This window comes from Siphateles boraxobius, unplaced genomic scaffold (genome assembly GCF_051911475.1).
Source record: "Siphateles boraxobius isolate OS27281-9 unplaced genomic scaffold, OSU_SipBor_1 30, whole genome shotgun sequence".
Lineage (NCBI taxonomy): Eukaryota > Metazoa > Chordata > Actinopteri > Cypriniformes > Leuciscidae > Siphateles > Siphateles boraxobius.
This window is the reverse complement of record NW_027508920.1, coordinates 8836623-8854108: the sequence shown is the minus strand read 5'-3', so window position 1 is coordinate 8854108 and position 17486 is coordinate 8836623. Positions and strand designations below refer to the sequence as shown.

General features: G+C 45.2%; 1 protein-coding gene across 1 annotated transcript in view; it reads left to right on the top strand.

The window, feature by feature from the left end:
* The window catches only part of syt9a (synaptotagmin IXa), a 158762-nt gene that overhangs the window by 85237 nt on the left and 56039 nt on the right, over window positions 1-17486 (top strand). Inside the window, exons 4-5 of the mRNA XM_077248226.1 lie at window positions 6775-6895; window positions 7323-7494. Coding sequence (XP_077104341.1) covers window positions 6775-6895; window positions 7323-7494 — 293 coding nt within the window. The remainder of the gene's footprint in view (window positions 1-6774; window positions 6896-7322; window positions 7495-17486) is intronic.

Below are 17486 nucleotides of genomic sequence, written 5' to 3'. Positions count from 1 at the left end.
GGCAGCTCCTCCGCCTGCTCGTCGCCGTGGGCGTTCTCCGGCCGCCGCTCCTGCTGGCCCTCCGCAGCAGCCTCCACCCAGGCCTCAGCATGGAGCCGGCCGCAGTAGAGACGCCCAGCCCGCTCCAGGCGCTGCCAAGCCAGGTGGCAAGCGACAGCGAAAGCATTCCGGAGCGGGCCGCCCAGGAATGGATGAGATGCTCTTGGAGTGGCACGATCACTCCCTCCCCCCGGGTGAGGGCCGGGTGGAGCCTTTGTTTGTGTGTGTGTCTGTTCCGCCGCTGGCTCCCTAAAAAAAAAAAAAAAAAAAAAAAAGCGGAGCAAGCGGTACCCACACTTCAAAGAGAGAGCAATTTCATCTGTTCCTGGGTCCCAAGAGGGCCAGTCTGGCGGGTGTGACCCTGTATAGCCTTACACCCCTCAGCTCCCCCTTGGTCGCCAGCAGGCAGCTTGGTGCGTTCGAGGACCCGGTCATCCGCCTTCTCACGCGCCCCCTGCCGCTTGTGGAGACAGGTAAGTGTTGCACAGCACACTAACACCACTCTCTCTACTTTGCTGCCCCACCTCAGGCTCGGCTACCCCGCTCAAGTCAGTGATAGTCATCACATTAGGTGTTGAGCAGACGTGCTCCTGAAAATTCAGTGATATTCATCACACCGAGTGTTGAGCAGTGCTCCTGACTTGTGCGTGCTTATCTTATCCTGCTGGCAAGGCAAGGCAAGGCAAGTTTATTTATATAGCACATTTCATACACAATGGTAATTCAAAGTGCTTTACATAGAAGAAATTAAAATAATCAAAAGAAATCAGAATAATTAAAACAGTTTAGAATAAAAGATAAAATACAGAAATCAGAATAATTAAAACAGAAAATAAAATACAGTGCAAACAGTCGGACGAACAGTGGCACAGTGCTCATTCAGTAAATGCACAGCTAAACAGATGTGTTTTGAGTCTGGATTTGAATGTGACTACTGTAGGAGCACATCTGATCTCTTCTGGAAGCTGGTTCCAGCTGCGGCTGGCATAGTAGCTAAAAGCAGACTCGCCATGCTTAGAGTGAACCCTTGGTATTTCTAGCCGATGTGATCCTAATGATCTGAGTGATCTGTTGGGTTTATATTCACTGAGCATATCTGCAATGTATTGACGTCCTAGGCCATTGAATGATTTATATACCAGTAATAATACTTTAAAATCAATCCTAAATGTAACTGGCAGCCAGTGTAAAGACCTGAGGACTGGTGTGATGTGTTCATATTTTCTGGTTCTGCTCAGAATCCTAGCAGCAGCGTTCTGTATGAGCTGCAACTGTCTTATGGTCTTTTTGGGAAGGCCAGTGAGAAGTCCATTACAATAATCCACCCTACTGGTGATGAAAGCATGCACAAGTTTTTCTAAGTCTTGACTGGAAACAAAGCATCTAATTCTTGCAATATTTTTCAGGTGATAGTATGCTGATTTAGTTATTGCTTTGACATGACTACTGAAACTAAGGTCTGACTCCAGAGACACACCCAGATTCCTGACTTGATTTTCAGTTGTTTGACCCCTAGACTGAAGGTATGCGTTCACCTTGAGAACTTCATCTTTGTTTCCAAACGCAATGACTTCAGTTTTGTCTTTGTTTAACTGAAGAAAGTTTTGGCACATCCAATTGTTTACTTCATCAATGCATTGGCAAAGGGAGTCAATGGGGCTGTAATCGTTAGGCGATAGGGATAAGTAGAGCTGTGTGTCGTCTGCATAGCTATGGTAAGCGATTTGGTTCTTTCTCATTATTTGGCTCATTGGGAGCATGTACAGGTTGAATAGGACTGGCGAAGGATTTGATATAGCCGCTCCTCCAGCCGGTACGAAGGCCAGTTGTAAACTCGTTCTTCGTGCTACTAGGGGGTGGGTCGTGACCATCTTGGCCCAAGATTGGTCTGCAGCTTTGACCTGAAAGACAGGTGCTTCAGATCTCTACCTCCCGCACCGCAGGCCATCCTGTGTGTTGCGTCTAAGGGTGGAGTATCAGTACAGTGTCCTTCCCCTCGAGTGCTCCAGAGCCCGTTGGGTCTTCAGGTCAACTGGAAGAGAGTAATCTCGCCCACGGGCTGAGTATCTCTTTTCTAGTTTTGGAGAGGTACTCGGTCCAACATGTCTCTCCAATGAGAATGTGTTCAGCTGGTGTTGAAGTGAGAAAGGGTCCCACTGAAAGAACTTTCAGAGGCTCCTGGGGTATATGGTAGTCGCAGCCTTTGGCTCCCTCCATATGTGACCGCTTCAGCGCTAGCTTCACGATCGAGTCCCGAGGTGACCGTGGCAGAGCAGCTCACCCTGTGTGACTATAGTTCATCCCGGTCTGCTGCCAAACCCTCTTCAACAGAGGGGCCATGTACAAAGGGCGTGTTTTAACGGGGGCCTGGGCGACCCCCGACTACACGGGCATTCGTGCCTCGAGTTGTTAGACATTGCGACCGTTGCGCAAGCTTCCCCTGCATGTCACAAACTCACCCGTCACCTCCTCCTTGGAGTCAGACGCTTCTGAGGGCGCCTTGTTCCACTCCTCCCGCTTACTCAATCGTGCCGCCATCGAGCCTCACGACAGTTATAGCCAGGGCAAGTGGAGACTCCATCCCCTGGGTCCGGCTGGGTCATGACCATTCCGGGGCCGCTCAGTTGCCCCCCCGGTTTTATTTTTCCGCCAGTGTTTGGGTAAACCGAGCGGACTACCCTTGGACAAACACTGGGACTCAGCTGCCCCAGGGGCCCGCAGAAATGCGTTTAACCCCAGTGAGCCTTCTAAAAGTGACTGCGACTCATGGTCGCCTGGCGCCTGCAAGTCAGTGAAATCATCACTCTTCATGTTGAGCAGAATTGCTCCTGAAACTCAGTGAAGTTCATCGCACTCAGGTGTTGAGCAGCAATGCTCCTGTAGCTCAGTGAGTCCATCACAGGTAGCTCAGTGAATTCATCACACGCAGTGCTGAGCAGAAATGCTCCTGGTGCTCAGTGAAGTTCCTCGCACTCAAGTGTTGAGCAGTAATGCTCCTGAAGCTCAGTGAGTTTATCACACTCAGGTGTTGAGCAGTAATGCTCCTGAAGCTCAGTGAACTTGTCACACTCAAGTGCTGAGCAGAAATGCTCCTGTCGTTCAGTGAAATTCTTCGCACTCAAGTGTTGAGCAGAAATGCTCCTGAAGCTCAGTGAGGGAATGCTCCTGAAGTTCAGTGAACTTGTCACACTCAAGTGCTGAGCAGAAATGCTCCTGTCGCTCAGTGAGGTTCTTCGTGCTCAAGTGTTGAGCAGAAATGCTCCTGAAGCTCGGTGAGTTTATCACACTCAGGTGTTGAGCAGGAATGCTCCTGAAGCTCAGTGAACTTGTCACACCCAAGTGCTGAGCAGAAAATGCTCCTGAAGCCCAGTGATCTTCACATGTTGTGTTGAGCAATGCTCCTGTCTTTTGCGCCCGTCACTTGCACCTACGTGCCATGTCAGGAGAGGAACAGGTCTTCATAGTTGCCCCTTATTGGCCCAACTAGACCTGGTTCCCTTCAACAGCCTTCCTGACTTCCCCTGGAAACTCTTTCGGGGACGGGGCACGATGGCACACGCGTTCTTCCCCCGGAGATTCCGGGCGGTCTTACATCTGAACGCGGAGGTTCAGGTGGCTATCACAAGACATGTGATAGTTACCATCACTTCTGCGAGCACCCCCTAGAATTGGGTAGCGTGCTTACGCCTTTAGAAGTGGAACCTAGTCGTTGAGTGCGTCTTCTCTCCTGAGGAGATCCTGAAAGCTTTCGATCACTTCAGTGCTCTCTTTCCTGCAAAATGGGTTGCAGTAGGCTGTTTTCCTAAATCACCCTCAAAATGATGTTGCCTCGGTGTTTAAACGACGCTCATCGTGTTGCAGAAGTATGCAGAAGCACGTTCTGGTCGTCAGGTTCCTGAGGAGCAAGGTCTTGTAAATCCTTGTGTCCCTCTTTATCCTCTTGGGCCTTGTCCCTGGTGCGACTGCACTGCAGAGACCGCCCCTGAGCCACTGCAGGTAGTGAGTTAAAAATTCTGTTATATCAGTTCTCCTGCTCGCGTGGTCTCTACTAGAGGGTAGGGACTTGCTCGCTTTCGGTCAACGTATTGTGCCTGGAGTCTGGGCCGGCTAACTCTCACAAGCTGAGACCCCGGCTCGGATTGTGCCCAAGGTTCCTACCTCTCCCGTAATAGGAGCAGGTGGTGAGCCTGCAAGCGCTGCCCTGGAGGAGGCAGATCCAGCCCTGGCTTCTCTGTCCGTTCGCTTGGACGTGTACAGAATGCAAGTCATAGACCTCAGACCAGCTCTTCAAATATCTGTTGGAATTCAGCAGAGAGGTAAGGCTGTTTCCATGCAAAGTTGCACTTAGTGCTTGCCTTCATTTCGGCAAAGATCCGAGATGCAACATGTCCACTTAGGTGTTGAGCTCCTCTATGATGTGTGTAAAGTGCTCCGCCTGGGCGTTGACGATATACTTTGCTAAACAGATTCTAGAGTTGGGGGCTGGACGACACCTGGTTGAACCGCTGCTTCCCGTGGGCTCCCTTCTCATGAAGCCAGTTTCACCGTGAGCCCGGTTCAAGTGTCGGCTTGCTGCGCCATTCCCCTCCTATGGACTGGATACGTGCGCCTTTCTACTCCAGTTGAGTTCCCTTAAAATTGAACCCTGTTGAGTTCCTCCACACCCCTCCGACGTCGGACGTGCGGAACGTCTGGTGTTAGGCCTACCACTCGTAAGCAGTGTGGAACCTGTGTTAGGCTGGGTCCATATGTTGCGGTCCCTTCGGTGACCCCATATGTGTATTCTTCCACGATACGGCTCCCTGCGGTGAGCCCGTGTCTTCCCTCGGCAGAGTCTCTCTGCCGTCACTGTCCGGTGTGTCTCCCCCCGTCTTAGGCTGGAGCCACCCCAGTGACATTCCATATGTTAGACTGCCCGGTTTCCGCCCAGTTCATATGTGTATTCTCCACATTACCTCCCTCTGGGTTGGATGTGGCTTCCGCAGCGTCCCTTCCTTCCAACGTACGGGGAACGCTTTCCCAGTGGTCCTGTAGGAACAGCAGTGACTTCCCTGGCCTAAGCCCTGTCCTTCCCCGCCTTAAGTTTGCGGGGGCATCAGGAGGCTTTGGTTTAGGCACTGGAAGGTGGCAGCGTTAGTGGCGTGTTCAATGGTTGATCCCATTTCATTCGCGTCGACTACGTCCGACGTTATCGACTGAAAGGGAACGTCCTGGTTGCGTATGCAACCCACCGTTCCCTGAAGGAGGGAACGGAGGATGTAGTCCCCTTGCCACTACCGCTGGACCACCGCTGACCCCGGGTTACTCTCGGCTCCTCAGCGAAAAGCAACTAGTGCGTGCATCCACTTCCGTATTTATACCCGCGCCGCGGGGGCGGAGTGTGTGATGCGAATCACGCACGCCAATTACATTGGCTCGTTCAATAGTACTCGAAGAAGACAGGCTCCCTAGCGTGATCCCATTTCAGTCGCGTCGACTACGTCCTCCGTTCCCTCCTTCAGGGAACGGTGGGTTGCATACGCAACCAGGACGTTATATTTATACGGGCGTATAAACGCTACACGTGGCACCTAGCTATCCAACCGCAGTACATATTGACACAAGATACAAGCACCTCACCACTACTACAACACGCAAATTAGACTTACAGTCATTTGACACACACTGGAGTAGTAAAGTACTCATTCATGCGTCAAGGGCTTGCAACTAACAGGGTGGTAAAACACAGCACCGCTTTTCTATCAGAAAAAGTCCTTCACACTAATCCTGTTTTTGTGACTAACACAGATGATATAGGTAGGGAAAGAATGATTATATCCTTCCCTGTTCAGGTGTGATTTCAGGAGAATGCAATACACACAATAAAGAAAAGTGAGAGTGAGAACAAAAAAATAATTTTTGCTATCAACCTCTCAGTGCTCAGCGCTTCCCAGAGTCCTCTAATTGTACTGCAAATAGCAAGTAACAACGAGTTTGGTTCATATATAATGAATCTTACAGTGCTGGAGAGTGTCTCTCTATAATCATGACTAAACTCCCTTTAATGTATAAGTTTCCCTTTAATGTATACACTGTGTTCCAAATCATTATGCAAGTGATACATCTGTAGGATTTTAGTTTTTCAAAGAAAATGTTTGTTTTACTTGTATCTTTTTAGATAACTGGTGTCAATCTCAGACAGGTACAATAATAGTTTGCCAGGTTTTCTTAGGTAAATGGAAAACCTACTTAAAGAGGTTGTTTACAACTTAAAACTGTAACAAAGTTAAAATTCATGGAAGAAGGTGGTGAATGTTAAATGCAACTTTAATCATAAAAAAATGCATAAACAACAAAACGAAAGGAACAGCAGGGGCTGACTACAGAATATAAACATAATAAAAACAGCAGTGTAAAATATCCCAGGCTCTCAGCCCAGCCCTGCTTCATACCACATTAACAATAATACAACTTTATTACATTAGCTCATCCATGAATGTGATTCCCGTCTAATTACTTTCTATCCGCTGTGGCGGTGAAGACAACACCTATCATGATCCCATGCTCATTCATTGTCATCAAGCTAGCCTCTGTTATTGTTTTGAATAAGCAATATCTAGCGCCGAAACTTACATACAGTGTCTTTAAATAATAACATGAATAAACTGAATCAAACAGTCATTCATATAAATTAATGTGTTTACCGTACAGATAGAATATCAAAAGAGAGTAATTAAATCTTATTTCTGTTGCCAGGACAATGTGGATCTGGGGGATTTGATGTTTTCTCTATGCTACCTGCCCACTGCCGGACGGCTGACCATCACCATGATCAAAGCAAGAAATCTGAAAGCCATGGACATCACTGGAGCTTCAGGTATGAGTTCACACGCAGATTAAACAGTTTGAAATAACGTATATTTCAATATTTTATAATATAACAGAATAGTTTTGGAGGATTTGGAACTTATGGTATGATAAGTAAGAGGCTGCCTTATAGGTCAAGTTTAAAGCTGGTGAAGAAAGAGTGTGTAAACACCCCACTGAAAAACACATGACAAAAAAGTTTACATTTGCATAAATGCATGTAATAACTATGACTTCAATTAATTCAGATTTTCAAACAATAAATTCAGAGAGACCACAATTATGCCTGTAGTCTACATGGTTGAAACCATTTCAGTTTGGGTATGCCATTCCTTGGATTTGTGTTCAAAATGGATCTGTGAATATATAGGTTATGGTCTTAAATGTAAATTATGAAATAAATGATTTCTCATTTTCTGCTTTGTATCTTTTCCTAGACCCTTATGTGAAAGTTTCTCTGATGTGTGATGGACGAAGACTGAAGAAAAGGAAAACCTCCACCAAGAGGAACACATTAAACCCTGTGTACAATGAAGCCATAGTGTTTGATGTCCCTCCAGAGAACATTGACCAAATCAGCCTTCTCGTAGCTGTTATGGATTATGACCGGTGAGAATCTCACACATTTTTGGTGAATTATGTTAATCTGTCCTTTCTGTCCAGCATAATTACCTGGTACAGGGGTAATTTGAGTTAAAGATGATTGCTTTGTTGCTATTATTTATTTATTTGTTCCTGATTTTTAAGCACTCTTATCAGTTTCAAAAGCAAGTTAAGCTCTATGCAATGCATCTCTGAAATTATGTTGATTACCACATAAATTAATTTTGACTTATCCCTCAGTGAAAATTACACTTTTTGTAACAATATAGCATTAAAAAGATATTTTGAGCCTCTAATCCTACTCTTATCTCTAAACCTACCCATAACCATTTCTTAAACATATTTAGTTATAAAGAAAAAGAAAGAAAGGTGTAAGTGTCATCACAATCATTTATTTATTGCACAAATGTCAAAAAATGTACCAAAAGTAGTCAAAATGACAATGTGTTGCAGTTGCAGTCCTCTTTTTCTTTACATAATAGTTTTGAATGAGGTACAGAGAAGAATGTAAGTTATTAATTGCTGAAATTCTTATCCCGATCCACTCAAACACAGATCACCCAAAACACAGCATGTGGCAATCTGTCACAAAACAGGGCAATGAGTGTTTGATATCACTTATTATGTTTTAATTTAGTTTTCACTCTGTTTGCTCTGTTCCCATTCTCCTTATGCCTGATACAGACTGTGTGATTTCGGCAATCCTATAAGATCATTACAAATCACACTGTATGACGTGTATGTAGACTGTACGATGATGACACCTTTTGAATCACAGGCTACGATGTAAGTTAGTATAGAAGAATAAAATGTCATCTGCAAATGCTAATGGTAAACAAATAGAGCAAGATGAGTCACCCTTTGGCCAATTGTGGTTTTTATGTGCAGTGAAAAAAATATGAGGAAGCTAAAGAGGAGAATATGGATGCGGTCATGGCTAGGAAAAAAAATAACAAATGGAGCTTGAGGTAAATAGTTTTAGGTTTTAACTCCATGTCACATTGATCAATATGCCATTTTATGTTGCATACTTATTGGCCAGTCAGTAGACGTAGGTCGTAGCAGCAAATACACTGTGAGATGATCATGCTAAATTTCTGACACTATCAGAAAATTATCACAGGCTATCTTTTGTTGCAAGACCGTGTCAATGGCCGTCTTTGAACATCTATCACTGTATAATTGGACCACTGTTTAGGAGCCACGAGCACAGAAATTGCTGTGGTTGGTCATCTTTCATCTGAGACTGCACATAATCGTACAATGTGTACCGGGCATTAGTTCCTAGTTAATTTCTCTGTTTGTTAATTAGTTTCCATAGATCATAATTCCATGCACCTGTTCGGTTTCTCTTTTGATTATGCTCTTTGTGTATATAAGCCCTTAGTTTCCATAGTTAACTTGTCCATATTGTCAATGTATATGTGGTTGTGTTTGAGTTATTATCCCAGTTTTCTAGAGCAATCTCCTGAGTGTTTATTTTGGATTAATTAAAGATTATCTTGATTTTCCATTAATTCGTCGTGCATGTTTCTCCATCACCAACAAGTTACACCTTGGGCAGCAATTTTTTTAATTCATAACAAGTGAGGGATTTGAAGTCTGAACAATTTTTGTTTGTTGACTGAGAAGTCAAAATTATTTTCTGTGGTAATCAACAGCATTCAACAGCATCCCTTGATAATTTACACTTTAAATTCAAGTCACTTAGTATTAGGGATGCACCGATACCATTTCTTTCAGAATCGATCCGATCCGATACCAAACATTCTGAGTATCGACCGATACCGATCCGATACCAGCACAGTTTTTTTTTTAAATCAAGTAGAATTTATATAACTATCTGTGTGTTGAACTGTAATCACTCTTTTGTGTGTTAAACAATCTACTCAATACAGACAACTTAATTATAAAGAAAAACAATAAATCAAAAATATATATGATCATAATCTATGACATAAATGCTATTGTAAAGTAGATTAGTGGATAATTCAGCAGTAAAATTTAGTCTAGAAAAATCATGAGTGCACAATAATTGTATAAAATCTGAACATTTAGTGAAAAAAACGTCTCGGGTTACGACTGTAACCCTCGTTCCCTGAGAAGGGAACGAGACGCTGCATCGAGAATCGACACATTGGGGAACGCCTCCAGCGTGACGCGTCTGAAGCCTGTATGGAACTAGTCCAGTCTTGATTGGTGTTGCGTCATGACGTCATCCGTGACGTCGCATGTGACGGTGAGCAGAAGCTATAAAGAGGAACCGGATCATAACAATGTCAGCTTTTGATTGGTCGAAGCAAGTCGCTCTCAGGAGCGCTAGAAGTGTGGCTGAGGGACGCAGCGTCGTAACCCGAGACGTTCCCTTTCGAGGGAACTCGCGCTGCGTCAAGAATCAATACATTGGGGAACGAAATGCCCACTGCGCCACACTGAGAGAGTACGCCCTGGTGTGAAGCAATCTGGCACATTTAGGACGAGAGAACTTGTGAACCCGGAGCAGAGGGCAGATCTAGACTGTAGTGTCTAATGAAGGTGTGAGGGGAGGCCCAGCCCGCGGCATCGCAGACCTCCTGAAGAGAAACTCCTGACAGCAAAACTTTAGAGGAAGCCACTCCTCTAGTTGAGTGAGCTTTTACTAGCAGAGGCGAAGGCAAACTGCGCGCCTCGTAAGCTAAAGATCTACTATCCATCTGCTGATAGTCTGCTTGGAAACAGGGGAACCCCTCTTAGGTGACCCGAAACATATAAGTAACTGGTCCGCCTTCCTCCAGCCTGAGGTTCTATGAACATAGACCTCAAGGGCTCGGACCGAGCACAATAAATGCTGTCTAGCTTGCTCATCCGACACATGCGGTGGAGGATGAAAAGCCTGAAGAATTAAAGACGTTGCTACATTAGACGGCACCTTAGGCACATAGCCAGGTCTAGGGTGGAGAATGGCCTTTACTCTACCGGGAGCGAACTCAAGGCAAGAAGGAGCAACCGATAAGGCCTGCAAGTCCCTAACTCTTTTGAGGGACGTAATGTCAAGCAGGAAGGCTACTTTAAAGGACATACATTTCTCAGACACCTCATCCAATGGTTCGAAGGGTGCCAGGGATAATCCCTCGAGGACCACTGTCAGGTCCCAAGTGGGAACCCTGGACTGGATGAGAGGCCTCATCCTCCTAGCTCCACAAAGAAAATGTATAATAAGTGGGTGTCTCCCCAAGATGCCCACCCCTAGAGGCGTGTGGAAGGCAGCTATGGCCGCCACAAAGACCTTAAGCGTGGACGGGGAGAGTCCGTTAGAGAAGCGACTCTGGAGAAACTCCAGCACTGAAGCGACTCGGCAGTTAACTGGGTCCAACTGAAGTTCTCTACACCATAAGTTAAACACATTCCATTTTAATGCATATAGTTTCCTCGTGGAATGGGCTCTAGAGTTTAGAATGGTCTCAACAACCTCGGTTGAGAGACCAACATTAATGAGCTGATCCCCCTCAGGGGCCAGACCCACAGTTTCCAAAATTCCGGCCAAGGGTGAAATATTGTGCCCCTGGCCTGAGAAAGAAGGTCTCTCCTTATCGGAATTTGTCACGGAGGGCCTGCTAGAAGGACCATGATGTCCGAAAACCATACTCGGGCCGGCCAGTACGGGGCTACTAGGATTAAGCTGATCCCGTAATGCCGGACCCTCTCTAGAACCCCTGGGAGCAGAGCGATCGGGGGAAATGCTTACAGACGTAGCCTCGGCCACGTCTGCACTATCGCATCCAGCCCCAGGGGAGTTGGATGCGAGAGAGAGAACCAGAGTGGACAGTGAGTGTTCTCATGAGAGGCAAATAGGTCCACTTCTGCTTGTCCAAACTCCTTCCATATTAGCTCCACCGACTCGGGGTGGAGTCTCCACTCCCCGGGCTTCAGCCCATGCCTCAACAGGATGTCTGCTCCCATATTGCTGACCCCAGGGTTAAACATCGCTGTGACTGAGAGAAGTTTGCCCTGGGACCACAGGAGGACCTGATGCGCCAATCTTCATAGAGGGCGCGATCTCAGGCCCCCCTGACGATTTATATAAGAGACCACCGACGTATTGTCTGTCCGAATTAGGACATGATGGCCTAAGAGGTCTGGAAGGAAGTGTCTGAGAGCCAGAATCACAGCCACCATCTCCAGGCAGTTGATGTTCCAAGAGAGATGGTGGTCCTTCCAGAGACCCCTGGTGTTGCGGCCTTCCATAACCGCACCCCAGCCTGTGAGAGAAGCATCAGTAGTCACAATCTTTCTTTGACATGGTGCTCCCAACACAGGACCTAGGGACAGGAACCAAGGTTTCCTCCACATTACCAAAGAACGAAGGCATCTGCGCGTTACCTTGATAGTGCGAAATGGGTTCCCCCTCGGGGAAAACCCTCTGGTTCTGAGCCACCACTGTAGGGCTCTCATATGCAGCAGGCCAAAAGGAATTACGTTGGACGCTGCCTCCAGGAGACCCAGCACACTTTGAAAATGCTTGACTGTGATGGTTTGACCTAGCCTGAGGCTCGAGATTGTAGTCAAGATGGTATTCATACGAGCGGGAGACAGCTGTGCCCGCATCGTAGTTGAGTCCAAAATTACCCCCAGAAAAGTAGTTTTTGTTAGAGGCTCCAAATAACTCTTCTTGACATTGAGTCTTAGTCCCAAGCACCTTAGATGGTACAGAACAACATCTCGATGTTGAACCACCATCTCCTCTAACTGTGCCAGGATAAGCCAGTCGTCGATATAATTGAGGATGCGAATGCCTTGAAGTCTTAATGGAGCAAGGGCAGCATCCATGCATTTCATGAAGGTGCGAGGTGACAATGCTAGGCCGAAAGGAAGAACCCTGTATTGGTAAGCCTTTCCCCCGAAAGCAAACCTTAGGAACTTCCTGTGTCTTGGAAGGATGGATATGTGGAATTAAGCATCTTTTAGATCTATCGTGACAAACCAGTCCTCGGATCTGATCTGACTCACGATCATAGGTATTGTTAACATTTTGAACCTGTATCTCCTCAGAGACCGGTTTAATACCCTGAGATCTATAATAGGACGTAATCCCCCATCCTATTTGGGAACTATGAAGTACCGGCTGTAGAACCCGGCTTCTCGCTCTTGGGGAGGAACATACTCTATGGCCTACTTCGTTAAGAGGGACTGAACTTCCTGTTCCATAACCATATCCTGCTCGGGGCTGACCAGTGTGTTTACCACCCCGCTGAACCTGGGCGGGCGATATTAAAACTAAATTTTGTACCCCCTTTCTACTGTGTGCAGGACCCATTGAGATATATTTTGAAGACCCTTCCAGGTGTCTAGATAATCTACTAGGGGGACCAGTCTCACGGGACTGGCCTCTGGTGTTAAATTCGATATATCGTTGACCTGAAGCATTTGACTGGCAGGAACTAACCGATTAAATTTTTCTGCAGGCCTCGGGAGAGGAAGCGAACTAGACAGGGCCGCCAAAGTTTTGGGCGGACAGTGTGATATGCGTTCGCTGGAAACCGATGCATCCCGAGGGGCTCTTAGCGGCGGGAAGTAAACATCGATTTCCTGAGGGCTCCGCGAAGGAGTGAGTTGTTGATACTCGATCGCGGGGGAGACCACCCTTAGAGGGCTGCGCCACACGTCAGGGCCTCTTCGCCGAAGCCTTCCTAGCCTGAATGACAGTCCTCAGATCTGTCCTAGGCTTGGAAGGCTTTGGCTGAGAGTGTTGCCTCTGGCTCCAGGCCTTTTGCGGGGGAGCACAAGAAGCAACACTCTCTCCCTGCTGTTGCAGGTGTGAGGAGCTGGCGGCAGCCTCGTGGGACTGCCCCCTGGCAGCAGCCCCACGAGACTTGGAACGACGGCGGGGGATGAGTTGGTTTAATGCGGCTGACTGCCGTTTCGTATCCTGAAACCTCTCGACGACAGTGCTGACTGCGTCGCCAAAGAGGCCAGAAGACGAAATCGGGCCTTCCTCCTCGACGTTTAGTTCCCTGTCCCCAACTCCCGACAGATTCAGCCACAAATGTCTCTCCATGGCTACCAAGGCTGCCATAGAACGGCCAATTGCACGGGCCGTCTCTTTGGTAGCACGGAGAGACAAGTGAGTCACTCGACGCATCTCCTGAATGTCGTCGAGGGTGACCTCCCCGCTGTCGTCCACATCTTTTAGAAGGTCGGGCTGGTATGCCTGGAGGAGCCCCATTGTCTGCAGGTATGCACCAGCCCGACCCGCCGCCATATATGCTTTCCCCACCAAGGCCGATGTTGTACGGCAGGGCTTGGAGGGAAGCGCCAGAGCTCTCAGGGAAGATGCGGCCTCGGGCGAGAGATGAGATGCAAAAGTCTCCTCAACCCGAGGCATCGTCCCATAGCCCATCTCTCTCGACCCCATTATTGAAGCATATATATTTATATTGGGGCTAGACAGTCGAGAGTAGAAGGGCTTGTTCCACGATCTCGACACCTCGGTGTGGAGATCGTTAAAGAACGGGAGGCTCCGGCGCGAAGGCTGTGACTGGGCTTGCAGGAAGCGCTCCTCAAGCTTGCTTTTTACTGTCGCTTCCTGCTTTTCTGGTGGCCAATGGATATTTAATTTAGCCACAGCCCTAGTCACAACCTCCAGCAGCTCCTCAGATGCAGGGGAATGTGATGGCAGATCTCCACATTCTCCTGCATCGATGCTCAAAATATCCACCTCCTCGGAGGCAGATAATTCGAGCACCGTGTCTCGTTCATGGGCGGAAGAAGCCGCTGGGCGGGCTTCCGAACCGTGAGCGAGACCACGAGAACTGACCGATGAATGTTGAGAAAGGGCCGAAGCCGTCTCAACATCCTCGGCCAGATCCATCTGCGATCCCCATGAATGCAAGCGCCGCGTTGTCTCGACAGACACGGGACCTGATCCACGGGGAGCACGTGCCTGGCCTGCCTCATCGAACAGGCTCAGGCGGGAGCGGAGCGTTCTCAGGAGCATGAGATCACAGTTAGCACAGACAGCGCCCTCGAGCGCTGCCCGTGCATGCTCCACTCCCAGACAAACAACACAGAGAAAGTGTGTGTCACCCTCGCTCAAAACGGCGGACAAGGGGACGCACACTGCTTGAATTGTTTCTCTGCCATTGCTTATATATATATATATATATATATATATATATATATATATATATATATATATACATATATATATGCCCTCGCACGCTCCTTCTTTTTGTAGTATTTCCGTAGGCGCTCAGCTCTGCGTAATGTTGCAAGCTTATCTTTTTTGGCCCTTTGTAAGAGATTGAGTCTCTCCTTCTGCCTTTGTTCTGCTTTTTTCCATTGCTTCCTCAGCTGTCTCCTTTCTCTAACTAACCCTTCAATTTTCTGCTGCCGTCTAGATTTTATAAAATAAACAACTAGTAACACTAAGACTTTAGAATGAGGTTCCATTTGATAGCATTAGTTATCTACATTACTAATTAACTAATTAAAGTATATTAACTTATGTTTTGTTCATGTTAATATTAACATTCACTAATGTATTATTAAAATCAAAAGTTGTATCTGTTAATATTATTTAATGGACCTGAGCTAACATGATCATTGAACAGTTGTATTTTATTAACTAGCCAGGGCTCCAGACTGTGACCAAATGGTCATATTTTGCGACCATTTTTCTTGCCAGTTGGGCCAACGTTTTGATATAGGTTGCGCTGGCGAAACCACAACATTACCCGACATCAAATGGTAAATGTAATGAAAGTGGAACAAAACTGCGCTACTCATTTGTGCTTCACACGCCATTTATCGGTTCTGACCAATAATAGGCCGCGCAGCGCGAGCAACTCGCAATTGACGTGAGTCTCGCTGGTCGATCTCGATCATGCGACACTGTTACTACACAGTGCTGGGATATCCAGGAATGAAATTACTTACAAAATTACTTACATCGCTGCAAGATCTTGTGAGAAGCATTCAGATTCGGTGCAGAGTTCTCTGTTATAAACCATATCAGATTAAACCAGTGTAAAACCAAGAGAAACTTGTGCAGTGAACGAAAAAGTTATAGAAGGCTTACAGTCCAAAATTATAAACATTCACCATTTGATGTAGTAACACTAGTAGTAAAACTTTAACCATGGTATTATGGCAGAAATAGTCAAATGCTTTCAAGTACTTCACACTTCTTTTACCAGCACTTCAAAATTCGAATGATCATATTTTTGATGTGGTTTAAAACATAATTTGTTCATCCTTTAAAGATTGTCCCCATTTATAAAACTAAACGTTTCGGTAACATTTAATAATAACTGCAAGCTATTGATCATTAGTTAAGGATTAGTAAACAGTTAACTAATTCTTTATAAAGCATTAATAGACATTAATAAGATGTTTATAAATACAGCTATAAATGCCTGATTCTTGATTTATATTATAAATTTTATAAGCATATCTATGTGTTTAATAATTGTATATTCATACTTTATTAATGATCAATTTATCATTTCTAAAGGAAGTATTGCATTATTTAGAAACCAGTTATTTCGGAGTTGTCAGTGATTCATAAGATCGTAATGCTTTATAAATTATTAATTTACTGTTTACTAATGCTTAAATAATGATTAATAGAGTGCAGTTATTAAAAAGTATTACCAAAATTTCAAGATGTTTGGAAAAATGGAGCCCTGTTGTTGTTGTTGTCGTTGTTGTTGTTTACTTTATTTATACCCGTAGGTAAATTTGTTTTACAGTGCAATGACATTCTATGGCATCCAATACAAAAAACACAAGAACACAGGACACTACACTACACATAAGGACAGATAAATAAATACTCATAAACTTAGTGAAGTGCTCTCATAAAAAGAAAGAAAATGCTCTCAAGAGCATTTCATATGATCTTTTAACATCATAAAATCATAAGACCCCTAGTACATATCTAAAAAACACCTCTACAATTTGTTAAGCATATCAATCGCATTTGTTACGAAGCTGCTTTTATATCTTTTCGTTCTACACCTGGGGACTTTATACCTCCTCGCAGACGGTAATAACTGAAACTCATTTCGCAAAGGGTGAGAGTCATCATTTAAAATTGAAAGGGCCATCCTTTGTAATTGTTTGGCATATAGTGATGCCACTCCTGGTTTTGACTCACCTATCAAACGGCCAGACCATTTAACTATCTGGTCTAGCTGATTTTTTGCCTCTAAGGATATATGACCGTACCATACTAAGATGGAAAACGACAGAACAGATTCTATAAAAGCATGATAAAACATCTTCATTATTGTTTTATCAAGATTAAATGCAGATAATCTCCTTAGGCAATACAAACGCTGGTGCCCCTTTTTGTTCAGAGCCTCACAATTCTCTTCAAATTTTAGTTTCTCATCAATTATGGTCCCAAGGTATTTGTATGATTGTACACACTCTATTTTTTGGCCTTTAATTAAAGTAGGATCCCTTGAATGAGTATTTTTCCTAAAATCGATGAGCATATCTTTGGTCTTTAATATATTTAACTGTAAATAAGATTCATCACACCAGTTGACAAAGTGCTCAATAATTGGACCATGTGAGGTCTCATTCTCCTTAAGTAAACTCAAAATTACTGAGTCATCCGCATATTTTATAATACATCTGTTCTCATACATGCTTTGACACATGTTAGTATATAAAATAAATAAAAGTGGGGACAGCACACATCCTTGAGGAGACCCTGTAGAGGAACTCATCTGTTTAGATAAGACACCATTAACTTTTACTCTTTGTGTTCTATTAGTTAGGACATTCAAAATCCAACCAATCAAATTATTGCTTAACACAAACTGATCTAAAAGCCTCTTAATTAAAATGTGTGGTTGGATTGTATTGAACGCCGAAGAAAAGTCAACGAATAAAAGTCTCGCATATGTCCTCTGTCCATCCAAGTGTCCTAATAGCAAATTTAACATTGTGACTGTAGCATCCTGTACTCCTCTGTGAGGTCTATATGCACACTGCATAGGGTCCAATTG